General features: G+C 39.5%; 3 protein-coding genes across 3 annotated transcripts in view; 2 read left to right on the plus strand and 1 right to left on the minus strand.

Annotated features, from left to right (window-relative positions):
- The window catches only part of LOC146567553 (zinc finger BED domain-containing protein 4-like), a 63,206-nt gene that overhangs the window by 21,121 nt on the left and 14,190 nt on the right, over nt 1-27,895 (plus strand). The window contains exons 3-4 of the mRNA XM_085285856.1: nt 9,506-9,515; nt 11,666-11,795. Coding sequence (XP_085141982.1) covers nt 9,506-9,515; nt 11,666-11,795 — 140 coding nt within the window. The remainder of the gene's footprint in view (nt 1-9,505; nt 9,516-11,665; nt 11,796-27,895) is intronic.
- Nucleotides 12,424-13,731, plus strand: LOC146567554 (zinc finger BED domain-containing protein 4-like). The gene is made up of 3 exons (XM_085287826.1): nt 12,424-13,021; nt 13,059-13,303; nt 13,723-13,731. The coding sequence occupies exons 1-3, from the start codon at nt 12,445-12,447 to the stop codon at nt 13,729-13,731; spliced, it is 831 nt and encodes a 276-aa protein (XP_085143952.1). The 5' UTR covers nt 12,424-12,444.
- nanog (nanog homeobox) lies at nt 18,840-20,596 on the minus strand. Its single transcript, XM_085285980.1, has 4 exons — nt 20,562-20,596; nt 19,713-20,071; nt 19,539-19,622; nt 18,840-19,143 (listed from the first exon to the last, which is right to left on the minus strand). Exons 1-4 carry the CDS (start codon nt 20,590-20,592, stop codon nt 18,889-18,891), a joined length of 729 nt encoding a protein of 242 aa, XP_085142106.1. The 5' UTR covers nt 20,593-20,596; the 3' UTR covers nt 18,840-18,888.

Genomic DNA, 27,895 nt, shown 5'->3' on the forward strand with positions numbered 1-27,895 from the left:
ACCCACATCAAGAGCTGCTCTACAGTCACAGACTCTGGTCAGGAGAAGAGATTTTCCAGTGCCTACTCTCCTGGGTTCAGTGGGTGAAGTGGAACAGGTACATCCTAATGCAGTTTATGAACACATGACTGGTTATCATGTCTTCAACTCTCACTGAGCCTGACATCAGTGTGGTTGTTGATGCTGCAAAACAGGATGGTTTAAACAGATGCTTCGAATCCTCAGCGACAAACCACCTGCTCCAGCAGAGATGCTTAAACCAGTTTTGCGTTCCAGTCTGTGAAGCTGCAAAAATGGCAGACTGGAAGACTCTGATGGCTTTCATCAATTTAAATCTCTCAGAATCTCAACAGGTATGTACTTAGCATTGTTGCCCAGTGAGCAATGTTCAAGTGAAATCTGGTGGCAAATTGTAGGAATGCAGCCAACGTGCAGAGTGTTTGTGTGATGCTATTCTGTATAAGAGTGAGCAATTTAGCCATTATTTAATTACTTTTTTGGTATAATTTTCTGTTCTAAAGTGACTTGTGCCAAAGCATAACAGTAAATATGCTGGCCCATGTGGACCATATAGTTATAATCATTCCTTTTTTCAGTTGAAGACTTGTTGTCAGAACTGAAGGAGGAAGTTTAGGAAAACCAACACATGATGCAGATAAATTTCAGCACTGTGGCTCGACAGGAGCAGGTCCTGTCTTACCTGAACACCTTTGTCAGTGATGGTGAAGGCCACTTCTTCCCATGTGTTGGTGTAGCTGAAGCTGTAGAAGTTAAATATTGCACAGTACTATGTCAATATTTTCTACTATTGTTTGGTGCAGTTTATCCATCTAGATTATTTTGGTATGGACAACCCACTTTTGTAGTTTTCTCTGAGCTCTGTGTCTCTGAAAAGTAACGTTTCCATCCTAAAGAAATCCAGACTGTGTTACAGATCTACTGACCTTGTAGGAATTCTTTTCTTTCCTCTGAACTACATCTGCTAACCATATCAGTGTCCTGGAGGAAGCATGTAAAGGCTTTGAACAAGAAGCTTGACTTCATGACAGGCTTCATGCTTCTTTGTAGTTGGCAGGTGTAGACACTGCACCAGATTTCTGAGTTTTAACAAATTTATGCATTTCAACAATACTTTCGACTGACTTCAGCTGTTGTTAGAATGTATTTAATATTGATTTCTAGTATCATCTGATGTTTGCTGGAGCCACAGCTGTAAAAGCTGCTGGTTAGTTGGTGAGAGGGAAACATGAAGATGAAACCAGGAGATGTCCTTACTGAATCACCAGAGCTGAACAGGTGATGGAGAAACAGGTTTACCTTTTAGGTGACATGAATGAGTTGAACAGAAGTTCTGAACTGTTTCTGAGAGACAAATAACACCAGCTGACAGCTGGTAACTGTGCAGGGGCGGGTCTAGCAAAGTTTTGCGAGGGGGGCCAGGTAGGGCATTAACAGGGAAAGGGGGGCACAAAGAAGTACTTATTCTCATTTAAAATGTCTAGCTTTTAAAAAAAATAATTATCTGAATCTTACAACAAACGATTGATGGATTGATGCATATATACATCAGAAAAGTGCACATCACTGTCACAACAGCGTTTGTTTTCATTCAAAGGCTTTATGATTTATTTTTTTTTCCTATAATGGTGGGCCGGTCGATTAATTTTTTTTTTTAAATTTTATTTATTTAATTTTTTTGTCCCAGTCCAGCCGCGTATGTTGTTCATCTGCAGTCTGGTGTTACCTACATCTTCCTATTCGGAAGGCAGAATTTTCGAGTTCTGAGTACAATTGAAAGCACCATGACTGCAGTTTTCGTGTTGGATGTAAAAAGCGCACATGACACTGTGACGTAGGCTAGAATCATGGCAGCGGTCAACGGCGGTCCAGGCGTGGGATTTCTCTCGTGTAAATATACAGATTATTTTTATCCTTTCTATTGGTAGGTGGCACGGTGCACTTGTGGCAAGTAAGCAAGCTAGAAGACTGCCAATCTTGCTTGGTATCCAGTTACGGAAGCAACACATTAACAAGAGAATTCTGAGTAAAACCAAAAATTACTTTTCCTAGTAACTAGTTACTTTGAAAGTAACGAGTAACTTGAAGTAACTGAGTTACTTTTGATAGAAGTAACTAGTAATGTAACTAAGTTAATAATTTAAAGTAACTTACCCAACACTGGTCAAGAAACATGAAAGGAACATTTAAATTGGCCGTCAGATAAAATTTACATTAAACCTGATATGCTGCCAGTGCCAGCTAGTTTCCATGTTAGAAAAATACAGTTGACGCAGAAGTCCTTTAAATTTCTCTGAAAACCACCAGCATGTGGTTTCACAATCAGACCTCCACGCATCATATTTCTGCCATGTTGTTTTTGAAACCAGTATTTCAAAAATCCTCATCTTGAGGCTCCAGAATGACCATTGACCAATAAATGGGGGCTGTAACAGTAGCTACAACCAACTTTATGCTGTCTAGGCTAGAACCTGATACTATCATCTCAATCATCGTTATTAGAAAGCATCATTTAGAACATCTGGTAACAAATTTATCTTTTTAACCACCAATGTCTCAAGAACAGAAAGTGTAATCTCCCAGATACAGTGCGGCAAAAAAGTATTTAGTCAGCCATCGATTGTGCAAGTCCCCCCACCTAAAATGATGACAGAGGTCAGTAATTTGCACCAGAGGTACACTTCAACTGTGAGAGACAGAATGTGAAAAAAAAAATCCATGAATCCACATGGTAGGATTTGTAAAGAATTTATTCGTAAATCAGGGTGGAAAATAAGTATTTGGTCAATAACAAAAATACAACTCAATACTTTGTAACATAACCTTTGTTGGCAATAACAGAGGTCAAACGTTTACTATAGGTCTTTACCAGGTTTGCACACACAGTAGCTGGTATTTTGGCCCATTCCTCCATGCAGATCTTCTCGAGAGCAGTGATGTTTTGGGGCTGTCGCCGAGCAACACGGACTTTCAACTCCCGCCACAGATTTTCTATGGGGTTGAGGTCTGGAGACTGGCTAGGCCACTCCAGGACTTTCAAATGCTTCTTACGGAGCCACTCCTTTGTTGATCCAAAACACCACGTGTTTTGGATCATTGTCATGTTGGAAGACCCAGCCTCGTTTCATCTTCAAAGTTCTCACTGATGGAAGGAGGTTTTGGCTCAAAATCTCATGATACATGGCCCCATTCATTCTGTCCTTAACACGGATCAGTCGTCCTGTCCCCTTAGCAGGAAAAACAGCCCCATAGCATGATGTTTCCACCCCCATGCTTCACAGTAGGTATGGTGTTCTTGGGATGCAACTCAGTATTCTTCTTCCTCCAAACACGACGAGTTGAGTTTATACCAAAAAGTTCTACTTTGGTTTCATCTGACCACATGACATTCTCCCAATCCTCTGCTGTATCATCCATGTGCTCTCTGGCAAACTTCAGACAGGCCTGGACATGCACTGGCTTCAGCAGCGGAACACGTCTGGCACTGCGGGATTTGATTCCCTGCCGTTGTAGTGTGTTACTGATGGTGACCTTTGTTACTTTGGTCCCAGCTCTCTGCAGGTCATTCACCAGGTCCCCCCGTGTGGTTCTGGGATCTTTGCTCACCGTTCTCATGATCATTTTGACCCCACGGGATGAGATCTTGCGTGGAGCCCCAGATCGAGGGAGATTATCAGTGGTCTTGTATGTCTTCCATTTTCTGATGATTGCTCCCACAGTTGATTTTTTCAACTTAGCAAAAAAGCTATAGGTATATTACTACTGCTACATTTGTTACAAGTATCATTACTGCTAAAGGAGGCTGAGGAGTAACTAAACATCTGACACAATAAGCAGGAAAGTGCAGGAGGGACAGATGAAGTAGCCATGGTGCTAACGAGTCAGCTACGAGCTAAGCTAGCGAAACAGTACAGACACAGTGAGTGAATACTTTGGCTACAAATTAGGTAGTGAGTACATAGAAAGTGTGCTTCGGATGAAGCACATGAAGATTATACTGTGAAAAAGAATGTATTTAAAAGTTTTTTTATTAAATTGCTAATTGCAGATAAGCTACTCAGAAACACCACTGTGTTTGAGCAGGAACAGGAAGTGATACTCTACCATAGAGCAAGCAAACACCAAGTGACAGTAATCCGATTACTTTTTTTCAAGTAATGAGTAAAGTAAGGGATTACTATTGCAAAAAAGGCCATTAGATTACTGTTACTTTCCCATAAGCACGCTGCGTTACTGTGTTACTAAACCATGATTTTGTTTGCGAGAGTGTCTCATGACAATGACGTAAGCAAGTGCTACGTTCGTGGCAACAGCTGTGTGCAGATAACAATGGATAATATAACTAGTGTGGGAGAGAGTATGAGCGTGCAACGTTTAAAGCGCGGAAGTACTGACCTTACTTTGAGTTTGATTCCGTAAAAAGCGGCAAAAACATTAGCGTATGTTGTTCACTGCGTGGGAAGAAAACTTCTTTTTACAGTGAAAAAGCCAGTGCCATCCATGAGTTTTCAGCCTCAATGTTTTCTTTTACTTTCACTGAGTCTCATAACATAATGAACTATAATATTTGAGTACATGCATTTTTAGAAGTCATGGAATCTTGTTTAGCCTGTCATCACAGGTGGGTGATGACAAGCTACAGGGAAAAACATAATGAGGTGACACAGAGGATGACGTGTGGAGAATGGAGAGCAGAGAGCCACAGAGGTTTATCAAATTAAACAGACAGAGTGACAACAAAAAGAGGCAAACACACACTATAAATACACACCAGGCAATGAGGAAATGACACGCGGGGTGGACACAGCTGAAACTAATGGGCATAACGAGACACAGACCTTCAATGTAAAACCGGAAACTGTTTTGAGACACAAACTCAGAGATACAAAGAGAACACCGGGAGAGGACACAGGTAGAGATATCAGAAACACTAAATACAAGAACCAAAACCCAAGGAACTAAGAAAACAAGAATGAACCCAAAACACAAGACAATACTAATACTGAACACAAAACACTGGGTCTAACGACCCAGGACCACGACAATTTTTGTTTAAACTCATGTAATTCAAATAATCTGTCAGACTTAGTCTCTTTCAGTAAATGAAAGACACAAGGTGAATTTTAGGCCTTTTATCTTAAAAACTGTGGATTTTAGAAATATTAGAATTTTGTAAAATCTGTGGATACTGTAAATATATTTTTTACATTAAAAAAAAATACTTTCTGGGTGTTACGTCCCTCTGTAGCCTCTAATCTACTCAGTGTGTTCAGGTGGTGCTAATTGGCCACACCTAGTCAGGTGTGGATAAAAGCATACCTGAGGCAAGCTTCCCAGGGAGCTCACTTGTCTTTGCTTTGTATGCCATTTTAAGATAAAACCTCTTCTCACCCATACTCTGGTGTTCATCTCCTTTTGTATGTTGCGGCTTTTGAGGCGGGTCGTAACATAAGTGGCGGCTCGTCCAGGATATTTGGACATTTTAGTGGAGATTGAATATCAGTTTTTTTGTATTGCTTTTAAGTGGGTGAGTGAAGGTGCTCACTGTGATTGAGTAACGTCCCTTTAGTCAGTGTGTTTCAGCTGGGTGGCTGTGCTGCCCTTCCATCAAAGCACTTGTTTTGCTTTATTGTTTTAGTTTATTGTGTTTGGTGGCTATCCTGGGTGGGGGGTACGCTTCAGAGTTTGGTAGGAGACTATCTCTGGTCTGCTGCCTGCTCTCGAGTTCGCCTTTAAAGTTGCCTCGAGCCTGGTACACCACTGAAGACTAGGGTAGGTAAAGTTAGGGTTTTGTTGTTTTTAGTGTTTTAGGCTAGTAAATCAGTTGCACCAAACTTGGTAGGAGGTTTGAGACTATTCATGATTATGGTCTTGTGGCTGAGGCAGGTAGACCATTTTGAAGTTGGCATTGTGTGTACACCATGTGTGTGCATATGTCAGTGTTGATGGATGCTAATGAGATCCTTGTGAGTTGAGTGTTTTGTGCTGTGACTTTTAGTGTTGTGGGGAATATGTATATTTTGTTGGATCCCTTGTGAGTGTTGTTGGCCAGGTGATGGCAATAACACTGTGGGGTGCTGAGCCACCCTTGATGTGATCATTGTGTGGCCATAGCTCTCCATTTTGTGGTTGGTCACTAGTGTGCTTGATTTTCTGAACTTTTTGGATTAAAGTAACTTGTTGTGGTATAACGCCACTTGTGACTGTTTGTGTGGTGGAGACAACAGTTCACTTGTGATTATTTGTTGCTACTTTTGGTTTTGTGTTGTAGCAGATCAGGTAATCATTTTGGGTTTGACTGTTGTGCTCCTTTGTGTTGGTCACATGTTACTTTTTGTGTGTTCAGTGTGGCAACTTCAAATCCTCATGCTTAGGGATGCCAACTATAATGTGAACACTGTGCTTCTGTTATTCCAGGTTTGTGGGTCAAGGACCTGAAGGCTTCAGAGGGGCTTTTAATAAATTTAGGGGTCCTAGAGGAACCCTTTTAAGGGAGGAGGTCTTACGTCCCTTTGCAGCTTCTAATCTGCTCAGTGTTCAGCTGGTGCTAATTGGCCACACCTAGTCAGGTATGGATAAAAGCATACCTGAGGCAAGCTTCCCAGGGAGCTCACTTGTCTTTGCCTTGTCTTTTAGCCAACCTGCTATTCCATTTTAAGATAAAACCTCTTCTCACCCATACTCTGGTATTCATCTCCTTTTTTATGTTGCAACTTTTGAGCCAAGTGTAACACTGGAAATGAGAGAGAACACCATGTTTTAGAATATGTCTTGTGCATGAGAAGCTGGAAATAAAACACAAATCTACCACCTGCAAAACTGGACTTTCCATGTGCCTCAAAATCTGACAGACTGAACATCCAAATATTTTACCGACTTTAGACGTCTATCTTTCTATGTTCTGCCACAATAGTCTATAGTATAGTCATAGTATGAAGTGGTTGATCTAAAGAATCTTGAGAAAATGGTTCTGCAGTCTGAAACAATCAGTCCTAACTCATCATGATGTAAGCACATGTCTTCAGAGGTGGACGGCACTGTAGCTGAAGTTTTGCTGTAACATTTAGATGATAAACTCGAAATATTTGAGCATGACTTCCTTTCTGTCATAGTTTCAGATATACTGTGTTAGACTGGGTTGGCCATCTCTGGTGTATTATCATCATCTAATTCCTAAATAAACAATATCAATCCACATTCACTCAGTTAATAATGTATTCATTAATCTGTTTTCAGTTTGAATTTGTTTGTTTAGATTCAGGAGATTTAAAATGTTCTTAACTCTTATCTTTTACACATTATTCTATTATGCTTTTATGTATTTCTCTTGTCTGTGTTTTTTAATGCCATCAATTCCTAGCATGTTTGGTACTTTGCCATGCCTTCATCTCTCTCTATTACTTACATTTGACTCTCCTATGTTAAGCACTTTGTTATACCACTGGTTTTTAAATGGGCAATATAAATAAAGTTTGCTGTTGTTGAAAAACACAACGTTGCAGGGCACGTGGTTGCTGGTGGGCTTCCCAGTCATGATCATCATTGGCTTTGTGAGCAAGCAAAGGAACAAAAATCAAAATAAGATCTTAACTTCCAAGGTAGAGGTCCCTGAAATGGACCCTGCTTCACCTCGAGAGCCAACTTCCTCATCAGTCTATGAAGGAGGCTCTCGATGGCTTAGGCCTCACCGTAGAGAGCATTCTTTTATGTATTGTGCACCATAAACCGAATAAAGTAGACTTAAGTAAAACAGTGTGGGTAAACCTCAGTTTCCTGAGGGAGAAGGTGCCATCCTCCTGAAGGCTCTGAATTTTTCTTTGCAGCCAGGATCTCGCTTCTTGTTCAGCACTGCGCTCATTGGTTCTCTGCCCACCTTGCTCCAGGTTAGCTGCTTCAGTTCCAGAGCGGTTTCTGGTGATTGAACGACTTTCACAGCATTACCTCTACTAGACATGTCTTCAGTGGCTTCAGCTGCCATGTTCTAAATTTTTGTTTTATCAGTATATTTCACCTTAAGCCGAGCTGGGAAGGGAATCTGCTGCTCTTTCAGAATCTTGGGCACATCTGTGTATTCTCTTCGTTTATTTAGAATCTGGGTGGGGGGGGACATAGTCATGATTCAAACTGGGAGCTTCCAGCCTCCATGCTGCATCTGTAACATTCCCTGACAGATTGCAATACAACCCTGGTACAAACTTACATGGCCATCAGCAGCATCCTACACTTTAGTTGAGCTGACTTCAGGTGTTTAGTAAGGGGAAGATTTAATAACATTGCATGTTTTATTTCAAGACTCTGTAGTCACAGAGCAGAGAGTAGAAAAGCTGACAATAACTTATTTTTCTTTAGGCTTTACTCTCAACATCAGACTTGGGACCAATAAAAGTAAACCCAAAATTTAGAATCTTAGGAAGATGAGATAATATCAGTAACCATGATGACAAATGTGGAGCATACTGACTTGCGCTTACTTGCCTTCTGTCTTTCTACCTCACACACTTGTGGATTTCTGGCAGCATCCTTGAAGGGAGTCTTCCTTTGGAAGAACTTGCTGCTTGGGCTGAGGAAGCTCTTGCTAAGAAGATGAAGAACAACATCTTTGAGACTGCTAAAGCAGTTTCCTGCTCTGTCATAGAGGAGGAACAGAGTTTTGCTGTCCAGAGAAACCAGAATGGGAAACACACTGCAACAAGTGCTAGGTGTGAGAATGAAGCAAAGGCCAAGGTGCTCAAAGGAAGGACCGGGGGGCTGTTCTCAGACAGCCAGATAAAAACTCTTGTCCACTGACCTACAAACAGGTGAATCTTTTTCGAAGTTACTAGAACATTAGAAACTGAATTCATTTTGAATTTTGGGTACATTGTACTCATTAAATTTATTCCGTGTTCAGTCCAGATTCTTAGCATCTCAATCAGGGCGTCCCGCTTCATGTAAGTATCTCCAATTATTAAACGGAACTGTTTTCAATTCAGTCATTACCTGGGTAATTAATTTCATTTGATGAAATGTATTGATTATAATTTCAAAGAAGAAATCTATTGTGGTTTTACTGACTGTGTATCTGTCTGTGATTCTGTTTCAGGGAGCGTCCTCACTCAGCGAGCAACTGGACATCAACTTCATGAGAATGGGTGCAAATAATCAGGCCCACTATCCTGATGCTGTGGGCAATGTTGTGCCTGAACCTCAATGGATCCTCCACAACTCACCTCACCTGTTTGGCTGGTCGATGCCACCAGGCAACGGACATTATGATTGCAACACCAGTGTCTTCAGCACTGCATGAAATGTGAACAACCCTGGACTTCACAGTGCAAGTTTTTACAGAGAAAGCAGAGAGCCTTGCTAACAGTTAATGCTCCTTTATTACTAGATATTCTAAATGATGCCTTCTAGCAATGATGATTGAGCTCGTAGCATCAAGTTTTAGCCTCAACAGCATAAAGATGACTGTAGCTACTGTTACGTAGGGATGGGTATCGTTTAGTGCCAAACCGGTACTTTTGAAACTGTGCCGGTGCTTAAATGGTGCTCGAAACAGTGCTTAAAGAATGGAGAACACAAACTTTGTCCAAAAACCTCATGTTTAGCATTTCTTTTTGTAAAAAGATAACAATGTTAGCATTTTCTACAGCTATTGGCAGGGCTCTAGACTAACTTTTTGCCATGGGCACACCAGTGTGCCTAACTTGAACAATTTACGCACACCGGCACAAAAGTTAGGCACACTCAAATTTTTCAACCGCATCGCTTAACACCGCAGTGCTACATGTGCACTTTTTTGGGGGGGAATTGCAGTCCATACAGACAATATTCATTTCTAAATTATTAACTAACAATCTTGTGCTTAAAGTGCTTTGTCAATATTGTAGAAAATGTTAAACTTAATCATCATCTCGGCTCCTCTGACGACCTGTTTGCTGTTGCATGCTGCTGAAAGGCAGTGGGGAGAGGGGACACTTGGGCAGTGCATTTATTGCAACATATAATGTGTTTTCTGGATACTGTGCTTTTTCAGCATTCAAAGATTGATGGCACCGTGTCAGAGCACTGGCTATGAATTTCAGACGGATCAGGCCTTATATTAACAAAAAAGTTATCAATAGTTGTTTTCATCTTTTCTTATTACCCACAGCTACATCCACTTCTGTCGGGCCTACGCTGCTCACTAGGGCTGGATATCATCACTGATATAATCCATTCGATTCCGGTTCTCAAAGTCCTGATTTGGTTCAATTTAGCCTCAGGCAGTCAGAAATATTATAATTCTGATCATTTATCAGTACTGATATATGTGAGACTGCATCAGAATTGTGAACATCACAGCAGATGCCTGTTGTTAGCTGTCCTAAAAAACAGACTGCTCAGCCTTGGATTGTCAGAACATGCAATAGCGTGGTTCTCAAATTATCTGAATAATAGAACCCAGTGCATTAAACTTGAAGGTCTTTGTTCTAAATTTGTTGCTGTCCACAAGGGGGTGCCACAGGGCTCAGTTTTGGGTCCCCTTCTGTTCCTTTTATATATCAATGACTTGGGTCAAAATGTCTCAGACACAAATTTGCATTTTTATGCTGACGACACAGTTATTTACTGTTATGGATCATCTCTTGCTCAGGCCATTGAAACCCTACAGAAAGCCTTTGTTGCTTTCCAGCATTCACTTATTCAGCTAAAATTAGTTCTCAATGCTGACAAGACTAAGCTAATGTTGTTTTCCAAGTCAAAGAAGGTCCCGGAGCCTATTCCAGTGGTGTCCACCCTTGAAGGAAATGTCATAGAGATAGTTCATGAATATAAATACCTTGGTGTCTGGATTGATGACTCATTCACCTTTAAACCACATATAGAGAGACTTGTAAAGAAACTGAGACTTAAACTTCGTTTTTTCTTCCGTAATAAACAGTGTTTTTCTTTTGCAGTAAAAAAACGTCTTGTCACTGCAACCTTTTTATCTGTGTTAGATTATGGTGACATTCTGTATATGAACTCTTCTTCATGTCTTCTAATATTGGACACGATGTATCATGCTTCCTTGAGGTTTATTACCAACTGTAGATATCTGACCCATCACTGTGACTTGTACTTAAGAGTAAAATGGCCTTCTTTGGCCATTAGAAGACAGGGGCATTGGTACACTTTTATTTACAAAGCTATGCTTGGATTGCTGCCTCCTTATATTTGTACTTTGGTCACAAGGACAAATAGTGGTTCTTACTCCTTGCGTTCAAATGATCAGCTGCTGCTGTCTGTTCCCCTTGTCCGCACAGAGGTGGGTAAGAAAGCCTTTGTCCACTCTGCGCCTTTTTTGTGGAACCTGTTACAGAAAGACTGGAAACTGACTGAACTGTTGTCTTTAAATGTTTTTAAAACTAAACTCAAAGGCCTACAGACTGCCTCAATAATGTGTAATTGTTTTGTGTAATTTTAACTTTGTTTGTTCGTATGTATTTGTCTTGAAATGTGCTGCCTCTTGGCCAGGACTCCCTTGAAAAAGAGGTTTTTGATCTCAACGGGACATTCCTGGTTAAATAAAGGTTAAATAAATAAAAAAAAAATTATATTCCCCATGTAATTCATTAATATTTGGGTTGTATTTACTGATATATGTAATTTCTTAATGTTTTTTTGTTGTATCAGGGGAGAGGAATGATGTGGATGAGGCCTTGGTCAACATGGTGATAGAGGATTCCCAGCCCTTCACTATTGTGGAGGACAGTGGGTTTAGGAAGCTTGTTAAAGTTTTGAACCCTAACTATGTTCTCCCCACAAGACAGGTGTGTATCTTAAAATATGAAGCATGTTTCCATTTTGCCTTTATTTCCATATTAAGTACTTTACTTTCATTTGTTTAGGCTTGAAAAGCTATGGTGGACCAAAGATACAAAGAGTCCAAACAAAAAGAAAAACTGACTGTGGCCAAGGTTTCTGCAGTTAGTTTGACATCTGATATGTGGACCTCCATTAACACAGAGGCTTACCTAGCCGTCACCTGCCATTTCATTGACTGCATTGCATTCTGTAGTGTTAGGTGTTTAGCACTTCCCTCAAGCTCATACTGCTATCAATTTGTCACAAGTAACAGCATCGCTCATGTCAGAGTGGGGCATTACAGACAAAGTTAGATGTTATGTGACTGATGGAGCAGCAAACATGGGTGCTTGTGCTAAGGAGCTTCGTTTGCGTCACAGTAATTGTGTGGCACATACATGGTCAAAACAGCTCTTGATCAACACACCACGCTGTCTGACATCCAGACTACCTGTAGGAGGATGGTGGGATATTTCAAGAGCAGTACAACTGCTAAGGTTTGTTCCATTATTTCACTACTGCTTTAAGGTGCTGCTGCAGTAACACAGCTTGAATGAATCAATTTTGTTTTGTTGGCTGTTTTTCTAGGAGAGGCTGACAGAGGTGCAGGAGCAAATGGGCCGGCCTGCACTGAAGTTAATTCAAGAGGTGGATACACGTTGGAACAACACATTCCAAATGCTTCAACGTGTTCATGAACTCAGGGAAGCTATTGGAGCATCGTTAGCTGGCCTGCACACTGATATTTGCCAACTATCCTCTGAACAGTATGACCTTATGGCAGAATGGCTTAAAATACTCTCCCCATTTAATGATGCCACCACTGAGCTGTCAGAGGAAAAGCGAGTGTCTGGATCCAAAGTAATTCCACTTCTAACAATGTTGCACCATGCACTACATGAAGAGGAAATGGGAGTTGTCCTAACTCCAGAGAGCTCCACCGTGGTTGAGAATCTAAGGAGACAATTAAAGGAGACGCTCTACACATTGCAGTCAATGAGCATCATGTCACTGGCAACATTGCTGGATCCAAGGTTCAAAAAAATAGGCTTCTTTAGCCTAAATAAAGCAATGGATGCTGAGAAGAGACTTATTTTTGAATATGCTGCTTTTGTGCAGCACTTGGCTCCCTTATCAGCAGCCTCATCAGCAGCAGCCTCATCATCAAAAGCTTCTCAGCCTGTGACTCAAGGTATATGAGCACATTTCGATTATTATATTGTATTTAGTTACTTACATTCTGTTTGGTAGCAAACTGTGGCATCGTTTGGACACCACTGTTCTGGAGACAAAGACCCCAAATGCTTCTGCTGATGCAACAGCTGAAGTGCAGAAATACCTCCATGAACCAAATATCGGCAGACTGGAGAATCCGCTGGAGTACTGGGCTGGACACAAATTTCTTTATCCAAACTTGTATAAACTTGCTGTGGTTTTTCTTGCAACCCCTGCTTCATCTGTGCCCTGTGAAAGGGTATTTTCAAAAGCAGGAGAAATCCTCTCAAAAAAGAGAAACTGTCTAAAGCCCAGCACTGTGGAAAAGCTGCTATTTTTGAGTAAAAACAAATGATAACTTTTCCCTAGTGTCATGAGCACTGTTATAAAGTCACAAGCACATTCACATCACAAGTCCCTCCCTTTTTGTTTCCATGTACATTCCTGTGTTAAGCTGCCAATGTATTATACACAAACATTAATATGATATTAAATATAACTAATATTTAGAGTTTAGTTAGTGGTGTCATGAACAAAAGTAATTTCTTTATTTATTCAATTTGAAGCGCCACACACTAGTTTGTGTCATTATTCAGATGTACATAAGCATGATTACACAGTTACACAATCATCCCCAAAACTCTGTCTTGATAGTTTCCCCTTTTTCTTTTGTATCAGACATACTGAGCCAATATTCGGGATAAATAACCATAAAGACCAATTTATTTATTCAGTTGAGAGGTTTACACATCACATCATTATAATCATTGAGCCTGTTTCACTTGAATCGTCCACTTGATGGCGCAGTAGAGCAAATGAATCATCACAACGCTTCAAACCATGAGTTGACTGCTTGAATGGGAAGCTTCAGTTTATCACAAGGCTTCATCTCACCATCACTAGTTGCAGCCATGTTCTGTATAAAATAGAATAGAATAAATTTCAGTGTTACAGAGCTCTTACAGCAAGGGAAAATAAAAATATAAAAGGAAGACACAACGTGGTCCTAAATACATGAGCAACTGATTTCGTATATACAGGTAACAATGTACTGTACAGAATATGTATAGAAAAATTTATGGACATTTCACAGCGTACACGCTATGAAATGGTTGTGCGCAGACAGGAGAAGGACCCAAACGCAAAACTCACCATGCAGGAATTAAACTCAAAAAAATACTTTATTGCAGAACAGCATGAAAAACATAACAAAATTAAACTGGGACATGGCTAACCTGACACACAGGGGAACAAAGCCATGAGGAGAGACTACGACACTGACCAAAAGAAACACAGGGCTTAAATACAGTGAGAGATAACGAGGGAATGAGGCACAGAAGGAGAGCACAGCTGGGAGTAATCAGGCTGGACCAGACAAGGGAAGCAAAACTAGAATCACTGACATGAGACACAGAGCTTCAAAGTAAAACAGGAAACACACTGACTGAACTCTAGGAATTTAAACCTCCTCTTCCCCTTCCTGGCTAAACTGTGCATCACACTGCCCACAGGGGAGAAAAAGTGGCTTCCGTCTGCTTCAGAAGCCGATAATTTCGTGCAGGGCTTGAGGAACGAAGCTGAAGCTCAAAGGCCACAGTGACTGTCAGCTGCAAGTAAAGTGACTTGAATCCTTGCTGACTTACAGGCAATCGGACAATTACAGAGAAGACAGGCAAGCACTATATGTTTCTGTTATTTCATGGTATACTAGTTGTCACCGTCTTAACACCTAGTTCTTATGTTTCTTTGGTAATATTTTGAATTAATGTTCACTGATCCCTAGAAGGTTTGATTTATGATGGGATATATACTTATTACTCCAAAGTTAAGGTTGTATGCAGTTTCTAGGTATCAGGAGTTTGGGCTAGGATGTTGAAGTTGTTGGGGATATACTGTGGTCACCTTAGTTCAGAAATGGGACAGAAGTGGGTGGGGGGAACTATGGCTCACAGATGTGGTTGTTACACCCTGAGTTATTTTTCCTGTTTTTGTTTGCCTTGGCTGTATGTGGATTTGTTTGTTTGCTTTTTTTGGGGTGGGGTGGGGGGGGGGTTCCCATGTATGGTCATTTTGTCATAAACCATATTTCAGTAAAACATATATATGGCTGGTTATAGCACCAACGATAGTACTATTAGATTTTTGTCTTGGATTGTGAAAGGCTTGAACGGTCCGGTAAAGAGATCTCGGGTTCTCAGTCACTTAAAACATCTCAATGGAGATGTTGTTTTTCTCCAGCAGACTCATTTGTGAGTCAAAGATCATAATTGACTTAAACCTCCATGGATAGGTCATATGTTTCACTCAGACATAGATAGTAGAGCCAGAGGAGTGGCAATCTTACATTTTTCTCTTACTAAATTGATTGCTGACAAAAATGGATGATATCTAATTGTTGTAGGGACCCTCATGAATAACCCAGTTGTCTTAGTGAACGTCTATGCCCCAAACTTTGTGTTGCACCAATGCCCCAAATGCTGTGTTTACTAATAATCTTTTGAGGATGATTCCTGACTTAAAGACGCACCCTCCTGATCTTCGAGGTGATTTAAACTGTGTTATTGACCCAGCTTTAGACAAATCTGCCACTGGCTCCAAAGCATCATCTGCTATGTCCAGGGCTTTCTCACACTTTATCACCCAAAATGGACACATTGATTGGAGGTTTTTTAATCCCCAAGCCAGAGAATATTATTTTTTTCAAATGTTCATCACACATATTCTCGCATCGATTACTTTTTTATAAATGGCTCCATGGCTTCTAAAGTTTGCAACTCTGAATGTATTCCAATTGTTATATCTGATCATGCTCCATTAGTCCTGCTTATGGTATTGTCCCCTAGCTATAGACCTCAGCATCCATGGAGGTTGAATTCTCTACTCTTGCCTGATTCAGCTTTCTGTGACTATATCTCATCTGCAATTGATGGTTTCTTAACTACGAATGTTTTAGAAGACATCTCAAATTCTCTACTATGGGAAACACTTAAAACTTACCTCAGAGGACAAATAATTTCCCATTCATCTCACCTATATAAATCAAAGAAAGCTAAGCAAAATGAACTTTCTGCCAAAATTCAAGCTCTAGACCGGACACACACTCAAACTCCCTAACCTAAAATATATAAGCAGTGTCTTAAACTACAATCTGAGTTCAGTCGCCTGTCAACCCATGATGCAGAGCAATTGATATTACAGTCCCGTGGCAACTATTATGAACATGGTAATAAAGCCTCTCGTCTGCTAGCCCACCAGCTACGTCACCAATCGGCATCTTGCCAAATTTTGCAAATTAAAAATGAATCAGGAATTTTGACTTCTGATCCAACTGAAATCAACTAAATTTTTAAGCCATTTTATAGTGCTCTGTATGCATCATAGTTCCCCTCTAATTTTATAGATATGAACCAGTTTCTTAACAAATTGGACACCCCTACAATCGCAACCTCAACAGCAGCAGACAATGACGCTACCCTCACTTTACATGAGGTTACGTCATCAATCACATCCTTACAGTCTGGAAAGTTCCCTGGTCCTCATAAGCGCACCCCCCCCCCCCCCCCCCCGAATTTTATAAAAAGAAAACTGGCCCCTTTGCTGTTGTCGGTTTTTGAGTAGTCACTGAAACAAGGCTCTCTCCCTCAGACACTAAGACAGGCTTCTGTCTCATTACTGCATAAAGAAGGAAAGGATCCTACCTGTTGTAGCTCCTATCGACCAATAAGCCTTCTTAATGTAGACTTTAAAATCTTATCCAAACTGCTAGCAACCCGTTTGGAAAGAGTTCTCCCTTCTATTATATCAGACGAACAGACAGGCTTTATTAAAGGAAGACATTCCTTTTTTAATATACGGTCCCTTCTTAATATAATATCCTCCAAAAATCATAGCACCGTCCCTGAGGTGGTGATCTCATTGGATGCTGGAAAAGCATTCGATTGAGTGGAATCGGGGTATCTTTTTGCGGTCTTGAGGAAATTTGGTTTTGGTAACAATTTTATATCTTGGATTCATCTTTTATATACTACGCCACTGGCATCTGTTTGTACTAACACTGATTTCGGAGTATTTTACTCTCACCTTTACTTTTCACTTTAGCAATAGAGCCTCTCTCTGTGGCTCTCAGAACCTCGCCTCTGTTTCAAGGGGTTATTCGTGGTGGTACGGAACATAGGGTTGCTTTATATGCAGGTGACTTATTATTATATGTTACAAATCCAACAATTCATTTATCCTCTATAATGCAAATACTTCTACATTTTGGCTCTTTCTCTGGGTACAAGATTAATATATAAAAAAGTGAATGTTTTCCCATAAACCCAGCTGCACAAGAGCTTAGACAAACCGATTTTGATTTCCAACTAGCTTCTTCAGGCTTTAGATATCTAGGAGTGCGTATTACCAGTTCATTTAAAGCTTTGCAAGCAGTAAAATTTAACCCTTTGCTGACCTGTGTAAGGTTGTCTTTTCAAAGAAGGGTGAACCTTCCTGTATCACTTCTTGGCACTATTATTTTCATCCCTTCCTGTTTCCCTGTTACGATTCACAGACAACCCCTTTCTAATTGGCTCTCTAAAAATATGGTATCAATTCCGGCGTCACTTCAATTCAGTCTCTGCTTCTGCTCTGACCCTAATCTGCAACAACTACCTCTTCCCCCAATCGCTGGTGGACTCCTCCTTTTGCATATGCACAAGAAAAGGTATCAAATGTTTTTATGACTTTTGTAAAGATAACATTTTCTCAGCTTTAGTGACCTTTGTTCTTTGTATGATTTGCCCTCGTATCATTTGTTCTGCTACTTTCAAATAAGACACTGTGCATCTTCTATCTTGCCAGAGTTTCCAAGTCAGCTTCTCAAGCCTTGGTGGGAAGACTTATTCCAGTTGAAGCCTCACAGTAAGGCTCTAATATCACAAGTATATACTTTAATTATGGCATCGAGCAATTACTCAACCAAATAATTGCTTTGAATTGGGAAAAGGAACTGGGTCTTACGTTTGGGGAAGGTTACTGGGACAAAATAGTTGACAGAATTCATTCTTCAGCCTCATGTGCAAGACTCCCTTATTCAGTTTAAGACGGTATACAGATTACACATCTAGATTATCTAAAATATACCCCAGCATTCCTGACCTGTGCAACAGATGCAACGCCTGTTTTTTGCCTTCCCGACACTTAAGTTATACTGGACTTTTTATTTTGAAGTGCTCTCTCATGTTTTGAGCGTTACACTCCAACCATGCCCACTAGTTTGGTGTTTCTGAAGATGCCACCCTAAACCTTAGTCATAAACAGCTGGATGTTATGTTCACTTCACTGCTGGCACGACGTAGAATTTTGCTGTCTTGGAAAGCTCATCACCTTCCAGCCCGAGCACGTTGGCTGGAAGATGTTATGTTCTTTTTAAAAATGGAGAAAATAAAATTCAGACTCAGAGGAAATGTTAATAAGTTCTCACAGATGTGGCAGCCTTTTATTATTTACTTCAGTTCATTGAAAACACTTCCAACAGACTAAACTTTAGTACCATGGGGTTTTCTTTTGTTCTGGTTCTGGGGGGAGTGTTTTTTTGTTTGTTTGTTTGTTTTTGTTTGTTCTTTTTTTCTTTGCTTTTTCTTTTGTTTTGTTCTCTCTCTGTGTGTTTTTCCCACTTTTTCCTTTATTTTTATTTTATTTATTTATTTATTTAACTTTAATGGCCTAATCTGTATTGAGATATATCTTTGTGTCTGTGGTACCCTCTTTATTGGGCCTGATATGTCAACTTACATGTAAAAACTCTATAAATAAAGAGGGGGAGGTTCAGTTTTGAATGGGTGTAAATATTTTATTTACAGTTTCTCATACAAAAGGCATATAGTATTCTTCATGTACATTCATACCAGCAGCAGGGTTAAATTCATGCTGGCCGTTGTCTGGTGGCATCGACCAGCCAAATGTCTGGGGCGAGTTGGGGAAGGTCCACTGAGGTCCAGGAGCAAAACTGTCCACAGCATGATGATAGGGGCCCTGATGGTTTCCACCATTTGGGATTGGGTTTACCTCCTGGTGCTCGGTGTACTGCTGCCTGAATGGGGGCTGTCCCTCTCCCTGAAACTGAAACACAGACAGGTGGACTGTCAGTAAAATAAGAATACTTTAAGAATACTTCAATCAATTCCCCGGATAATGACAGAATCAGAAACAGCGCTTTTTAATAATAGGAGATACTCTAATAGGAGATGTCTCTCTCCCTGAAACTGAAGGGGACAAGGGGACTGTCAGTAAAACGAGAATAGTTGTTTTAAATTATTGGCATTACACTTTTTTAAATACAGTCAATTCCCCAGATAATGACAGAATCTTCATCATCATCGTTTATTTGTATAGCACTTTAAGAACACACCAGGCAGACCAAAGTGCTGAACAACACAGATCAAAACAACAACCAAATTAAAAATACCATAAAATCAAATCATAAACAATTTTGTTCAATAATAGGAGATACTTACATGAAGTGGGACGCCCTGATTCACATGCTGAGGATGTGACCTCCTCCTAAACTTACTCCGTCTGTTTTGAAACCAATTTTTTACCTAAAGACGGAAGAAAACAGAAAACATTTAATCAGTACAATGGACCCAAAATTCAATTTCTTATGTTCTATTGAATTGAAAAACACTCACCTGTCTGTAGGTCAGACCTGTCATCTCTGCCAACTGTTTCATCTCCCTTGGCTCATAGTAACGTTTCAAATTAAAGTGATGGACAAGAATATTCAACTGCCTCTCCGTGAACACCACCCGGGCCTTTCCTTTAGGTTTCTCTGGAGCAGTGCTGGGAGGGTGCAGAGTGGCAGTGATGTTGCCATCCTGGCTTCTTGGGAGAGCAAAATCTTGTTTCTCTTCTGAGACTGAACTGGAAACAGCCTCAGAGGTATCAGCGGTTTTTTTGCTCATCTCCATTTTTAGAGCAGCCTCTGCCCATGTAGCGAGTTCTTCCAAGGATAGACTCCCTTCAGGGCCGCTGCCTGAACTCCACGAGTCTGTGAGGGTAAAGAGACAAGAGGACAAGTAAGCACAAGTCTATATGGTCCACATGGGTCAGTTGCTGATATGTTTTGGCACGACTGACTTTCTAACAGAAAAAATTAACAAAGGTTAAATTGATGAGTCTTAAATCCCAAAAGGTCTCAGACTGAAGAAGTCACAAAACATTTCTCCCATTGAAAACATTACATCCAGGTGAACTGAATCAACCTTCAGGGATTTACTTACCTGATGACTGAGCATCAACACAATGAATCTTAAAAACAAAAGTTTCCCACAAAGTAGAAAAAAATAAGTCGGATATTTGTAGATTCTTTAAAACCAAAAAGAATTTAAAGTGGACTCTGTTCAGCTGTGGAGGGAGAAATGGTGACTTCTGCCATCAGGACTTACAACACAGAGTAAAAGAGTATTTTTACAAGTTTTCTTAGAGGTTAGCCAACTCTGTTCATATTAGCTCACCAGTCAACAATGCTGAGTACATACCTGGAGAAAAGTGCATCCCATAATCTTCCATGAAATCCCAGTGATTAAAAGAGGAAAACTGGAGAAAGTATCTCTGATGGAAGAGCTCCAAACCAAGCAGGAAGGTGACTTAAGAGCAATTCTCCTGGGCTTTTAAGGAGGTTTGTGGGTGTGGGCAGGAATGTGGGGGGGGGGGGGGGGGGGGGGGTTGAGCTTCTTCTTCGCTTTACAACCAGTCAGGTTGTTTCTACCAACTGGCATCATTTACATTTCTTTAAAATGCTGATTCTCAGGTCTGGAAAAAAAAGTACAGTTAGAAAGCTGCCGTGCAAAATGAGCTTTACCAAATCTTTCCACCTCACACTTTATAAAATATGAAACACTTAATGCCTAAAATTAGCAGCTAAAATTAGCAGCTAATTACTGAAATGAACTCACTGCATGTTTGCATCAATTAACGCAGTATTAGATCACCCAAAGAACTTTCCACTCACATAGAACATTTTTGCAAAAACATCTTCACGTTATTTGACCTGCAGCCGTTCAGTTACACCTCTGTGTAAACTCCCACAGCAGCTTTTTGAGGCAAAAATGGTTTTTGTACTCACAAATGTGGCACAGAATATCACAATGACCGCTGACCACTCATTTTGTCTTTATTAACTTTAATAATTGAGTCTGAAAGTGGCAAGTGAAATTAAGTCAATTTATCAAGGTCTGCATAGTTAATCATGTGTTTAAAACGAAACAAGGTGGTCTATATAATGTGAAGAATTTATTTAATAAAACAAACAAATAAATCTAATGAGTTTAGATTGTTCTGCTTTCATGTCAACTAGATCTGTGTTAGATGATTTTGATTTAACTTCCTGCTCTGGTTGTTTCAGACAAGAAACCAGTTTGATCTTTGCACCAATGATTAATTTACTTTCTATTATCAGGAGATTTGTGCAAATAGTTTATAATTTCAAATGTATCAGAGCAAATACAGCTGCTCTTTAAATATATTTTAAACAAAATGTGTATTATTAGTATTGAAACCTGATATTTATTAAATGTTTTAAAATAAGCCAAATTGTACCAATATTACATACAAATAATGACTTAGACCTCTAATTTAGATCTTTGTAATCATGTGGAGAACATTACTGAGTTTATAAGATAGCAAAAGGTAGTTTCCCCCTTCTTTGAAAAGCACCTCTAAATGTGTGAAAAGTGAAATTAAAACACCCACATAAGCCAAGGTCAACAAAAGCAAGGCTAACGATCCACATCAACACATCTGGCCTCCTCTGGCTCATTCAGAATTCGAGACGAATTCGAGACGCACCCAGTTCACCCAGTGACCACTAAACATACGCTAATGTGTCTTTTAGAGTTCCTGTATCACACCCTGCTACCTCTGATTAATTATCAAGTCAATGCAGACAGATGGCACCAGGGCCATGAGAGATAAGTGAGGGTAAAGGTGTTTGTGTTAACATGTCTTGATTTGAAGTAACTGCAAAGACACAGAAGTCATATTGTTTGCAGACGATACAAAGTTATTGTGGAAGTAACTTGGAACAACTTCTGAATGAACTAGAAAATCAATTTAGGACTTGGTTTTTCTATAATGATTTAACACTGAATCTGAGCAAAACAAATCTCATACTATTTGGGAGTCAAGCAAATTATATCATTAATAAACTGATGATAAATAACATAGAATTAGGATAATAAACCAAACCCACTTTTTAGCCTTTTTATTAAATACTCTTACATTTAAAGGCTTGACTGACCTCAGAACTCTACACATAATTTATAAAGCAACAAACAAATCTTTGACCCACAACATTTAGGACTTGATCAGGGCATGCTTGTGTGGAACCTTCTTTAAATCTCAGTGATTCACCGAGATAGAAAACAATTTGAAAGAGTGAGTGGTGAATCAAAGAGAAGACATTAAATAAACTTAATGCAAACTGCACAAAAGAATGTAAAACTCAGCAATACATCTAGTGAGCAGCACTTCTCTGAGCGAAACGAGCTTCTTGATGTCAGAGGTCAAAGGAGAAAGACCAGATGACTTCATGCTGATAGGAAGGCAGCAGAGACTAAAAATAACCACTCATTTAAAGCAAACTATACAGAAGACCATCTCTGAGAACACAACATGTCAGAATTTGAAGCACATGGGCTAGAAGCAGCAGAAGACCACACTGGCTACAACAGCTGTCAGCTAAGAACAGCAAACTGAGGAAACAGACTCACAAATATTAGACAATAAGAGATTGGAGAAATGTTTCCTGGTCTGATGAGTCTCCATTTCTGCTGTGACATTCTGGGTCAGAGGTTAAACACAAGATTTCATGACTTTCACTTTTTAACATCCTCAAATATTGTAAATTATGATGTTAGAGACTCAATGAAAGCAAAACAAAAATGCAGACAGTATTTAATCATAGCAAAGTCATCACTTGTTGGAAGAAAATGGATGGCACTGACTGCAACATTTACAATATATATAAAAAGTTGACTTCATCAGTCTCCTACTCGAGCCTTCATCTGCCCCACCAACTCTGGGGAAAAGAAGGGAAAAAAGATGTACATTACATGTTAATGTTTTTCTTATTGTTTTATTTTAACTGAGATTCACTGAGTCTTATCAAAACAGCCTCTGTTTTATATTTAAATGGAAAGAAGATAAAATCTACAAGAAATAAAACAGTTAAACAGGATAAAACATGTGTGTAGCTTCCATGTTGAAAAACTGCAGATGAGTTTTAAGTCTTTTAAATCTTTGTGAAAAGCACCAGCATGTGGTTTGGCAAGACCAAGATTGAATAATAATAATGGATTACATTTATAATGTGCTTTTCAGGACCCCTCAAAGCGCTTTACAATACCACTATTCATTCACTACAGTTGTAGCCATGGCTGCCATATCGCGCCATCGGCCCCTCTGTCCATCACCAGTAGGCGGTAGGTGAAGTGTGTTGCCCAAGGACACAACAACCGAGACTGTCCGAGCCGGCAACCTTCCGATTACAAGACGAACACCCAACTCTTGAGCCACGATCACTCACGATGGAAGAAATCTTCATCTGAAGCTTTGCTGAACATAAGGATTTCTCTCCGGTCATCACGATTCGGCCTTTATCCTGATCAAGTTCTAAATGTTTTGGCCAAAGATTTGTTTGTTGCTTTATAAATTATGTGTAGAGTTCTGAGGTCAACAAAGTCTTTAAATTTAAGAGTATTTAATAAAAAGGCTAAAAAGTAAGTAGATTTTAATTTTGAGATTGGACTCTCACTTTTATAAAACTTGTGTGTACTGCCAAGCACTGTTTTAATATACAAATATATTAAAACAGTGCTTGGCAGTACACACAAGTTTTATAAAAGTGAGAGACATCTGAAGAGAGTTCTTAGGGGACACACTCGTCACAAAAGCGTACTCTGACCTGCAAGTCTTGGTTAAATTCATTGACAACCAGTTGCAGTACTCTGGTAGCTTCACGCGTACTGATGGATATATGCTAAATGCAGAGAACATTGACTACGCGTGAGGAAAGAGGATGTGCACTTGGTGTTGACTGAGCTGGATCCCTGAGGGGTGGCATTGAGGCACACAAGACGTCTCAGGCGAAGGCGAACTATTTTTCAAAAGGGCTGAACTTCATCTGGCACCTGTACTCCTACGGCAAACTTAAACCATATGGCATCTCAATCAATGAGAGTGTTGATGGTTTGTCGAGAAAAATAATCTGTCTTAATGCATACACAACAAATAGTAATCTGAAAGTGATCGGGGGGTGTTACGTAGAAGCGGTGCAGCGGTGTAGAGTTGCCAGAGGTGATCTTGGAACTGAAAATGGCCATGTTATAGGCTTTCAGTGTTTCCTTGTGCCCGTGGCTCCTTACGACACCTTTGAGAGTTACCTGGAGGGAGGAAGTACTTCCAATGAAAGAATTGAATACTGGTGGCATTTTCTTCACAGCCAGTGTCTGGAGTTCTGGTTATTCTTATTTGCAGACATCAGAGACAATGGGTACTTTGATGGTGGGTTTCCGGACAAAAACCTTCAGTTTGTTTTGCATGGGTCTTATCCAGGTGAGCTAATAAATTATGTTTTTTTGCATGTATGGATGCATGCATTTGTGAGTGAGAGATAAAGGGAATGGAGGAAGTGATAGAGAGGGAGTAGAAAAAGTATAGTGAGTGATGAGATGTGGACCAGATTGAGGGAATGGAGAGACTTGCAGGAAGAAAGAGACAAGAGAGGGAGAAGAGGTGGAGAGCAGCAGGGAGTAAATGAAATGAAAATTGTGTAAATACTATAATTTAGGCTTAAGAAATCGGCTACCTTAAAGAACAGTGTAACAACCAAGACTAGAGAAAGATCTGTGTTCAAGATGTTGACGTGGCATATGTAAACTTCTTATCTATAATATTAACTCTTTACAATAAACGCTATCCCCTGGTGAATAAAGCAAAGAAAACTGAAAACATGGCTAACAAACGCATGTAAGAAAAAGAATCTGTTATACAAGAACAAACTTATAAAAGGTATAAGATAAATTCATAATAATTATGAGAACGAGTAAAATAAATTACTACAGTAAACTTTTAGATAAAAAAAATATGAAAAGCGTGGACAGTACTAAATGATATTGTAAATAAAGGAACTAAAAGATTGGAATATCCCAATAACTTTCAAACACAAAATACACTGATCAGTGACATAAAACAATTTGCAAATGGTTTTAATGACTTTTTTTCTTAATGCTGGTCCTGGCTTACCTAAAGAAATTGTAAAAACTGGACACCCTTCTAAAAATAAAACATTAACTATTACTGTAGCAAACTCAGCGGGAGTAGATGAACCAAGCCAATGGTAAAGACTAATGTAAAATATCACAGCATTACAATCACAGGAGTTAGTGTGTGGAACACCTGTACGTATGAAATTAACAAAAGTACATCAATACAAAAATTCATACGATTGTTTAAAAATAATAAATTGCACAGTGGGGCAGCACAACTGACACAGCAACACACACGGGGAAACAAGGAACCAGGAGAAGATCACACCACAACCATAAATGATTAAGAAAGATGAATAAAACTCATATATATAGTTATATATATATATATAGGGCTGTTTTAATTTTATGCATTATGTGTTTTATTTCTATATTTTTGCTGTTTTCTGTTATTCTATTGTTTTTAACTTATTTTCTGTACAGCACTTTGTTCCTGTGCTGGGTATTTTAAAGTGCTTCATAAATAAAATTGGATTGGAACTTTGTGTTGACAAGATTGTTAGTTAAACAATTACAAGTCTACAAATCAGTATTGTTTGCATGGACAGCAACTTTTTTTAAAATTTGTTTATTAAGAGATTATACAAACTTATATACGTTGTATTGTATACATCTTACGTGACATATTTTATCAAACATTTCTTTCCCAATCATTTTAACGTTTTCTTGTTAAACAAAAGACAAGTTAAAATACAAAAAACATCATACCAACACAAGAACAGAAAATTCAGAAAAGAAAAAAAGAAGAAAAAAGTGAGTAAATTAGAAAAAATATTAAATAAATAAATTTAAAAAAATTAAAATTAAACACTATATAAATACAATTTAAAAAATTAAATTAAATTAAAAAAGAATAGAGGGGGGGGGGGGGGGTAGATCCTATGCCTACCTTAAAAAAAAAAGTACATTTCAAATTCTTTTCAATCTATTCGGAGGGTGGGTAAATTGCATTGTTCTAAGGAAAAGATTTGAGATATTCCACAAGAATGTCCGGACAGTATTAAGCCATTGCAATGCAGATGGAAGTAAAATACAGCATCTAGCAAGAAGGGAACAAAAAGCTAAGATCTCAGTTTGCTGGGGAGTTACATTAAGAGGGATCTTTGGAACTCCAAATATGGCAATTAAAGGCTCTTCTCGGATCTGACTTCCAAGAACCCCTGACAGTACAGAAAAGAAATCAGTCCAAAATTGGTTCAAACTTGGGCAGAAGAAAAACATATAATAATAATAGATTGGATTTATATAGTGCTTTTCAAGGCACCCAAAGCGCTTTACAATGCCACTATTCATTCACACACTGGTGGAGGCAGCTACGGTTGTAGCCACAGCTGCCCTGGGGCAGACTGACAGAAGCCAGGATGCCATATCGCGCCATCGGCCCCTCTGGCCAACACCAGTAGGCGGTAGGGTAAAGTGTCTTGCCCAAGGACACAACGACCAGGACAGAGAGCCCGGGGATCGAACCGGCGGCCTTCCGGTTACAGATACGCTTCCCAAACCCCTGAGCCACGGTCGCAAGGGGAGGTGTGACATCTGTCACATTGGTCTATAATTGAAGGAAACTTTAAACTGTATAAGCTGTAGCCTAGCACATGGTGTACTTGAACGCATGATGAGATTCACCTTATCCCACCATGATTCAAACAGTTCAACACCTAATTCATGCTCCCAGGCGGTTCTGATTTTACCTGATGGATTAGATTCGGTCACCATAAGCATACAATATATATTTGATAGAGGTGATTTTTGATTAGGCGTAACAGCCAGAAGGTCAACCCATGATGGATCAGCAGGGAGAATTGGGGAATTTGGAAACAGTGATGAGACACAGTCTAATTTGCAAATAGAGAAGGGGCCTGTAGGACTCACAGGCCGTAGGCTCTTTGCCTTTCTTCAGTAAAACTGAAATAGATGCCTTCGTTAAAGTGGGGGGCAGCCAGCCTTTTCTCAGTGATTCATTATATAGATCAAGAAGGAGAGGGGCTAGCTTGTCTTTAAATTTTTTTAACAACTCAGCTGGAAATCTGTCGGAGCCTGGGGCCTTACCGCTCGCATACACTTGATTGAGCCAAAAACGTCCTCTATTTTAATAGGAGCGTCGAGCTGCAACTTTTTTTTTTATTTTTAAAGTGAACATATAAGGAGAAGCGTCCACCAAGTATTTCCTGCCATGGCGTCCACGTCACCATGGTAATGGCACAGCCAGATAACAACATGAGATTTCAAAACATATGTACATTTAACGAGTTACTTTTAATGAACCTCAACATAATTACTTTTATAATTCTTTGTTATTTATCAGACTCCTGAATAGTATGAGTTTTGTTTTGCTCAGACTCAGTGTTAACTGATTATAGAAATAACCGAGAACTCAGTTAAATTGATTTTCTAGTTCATTCAGAAGTTTTTCCAAGTTACTTCCACAATAACTTTGTGTCATCTGCACATAATATGACTTCTGTGTCTTTGAAATTACTTCAAATCAAGACATGTTAACACAGAAACCTTTATTTATCTCTCATGGCCCTGGTGCCAACTGTCTG

The sequence above is a fragment of the Mchenga conophoros genome, linkage group LG9 (assembly GCF_057382185.1).
Source record: "Mchenga conophoros isolate Kocher_MC1m ecotype Shallow Benthic linkage group LG9, M_conophoros_male_GT1.1, whole genome shotgun sequence".
Lineage (NCBI taxonomy): Eukaryota > Metazoa > Chordata > Actinopteri > Cichliformes > Cichlidae > Mchenga > Mchenga conophoros.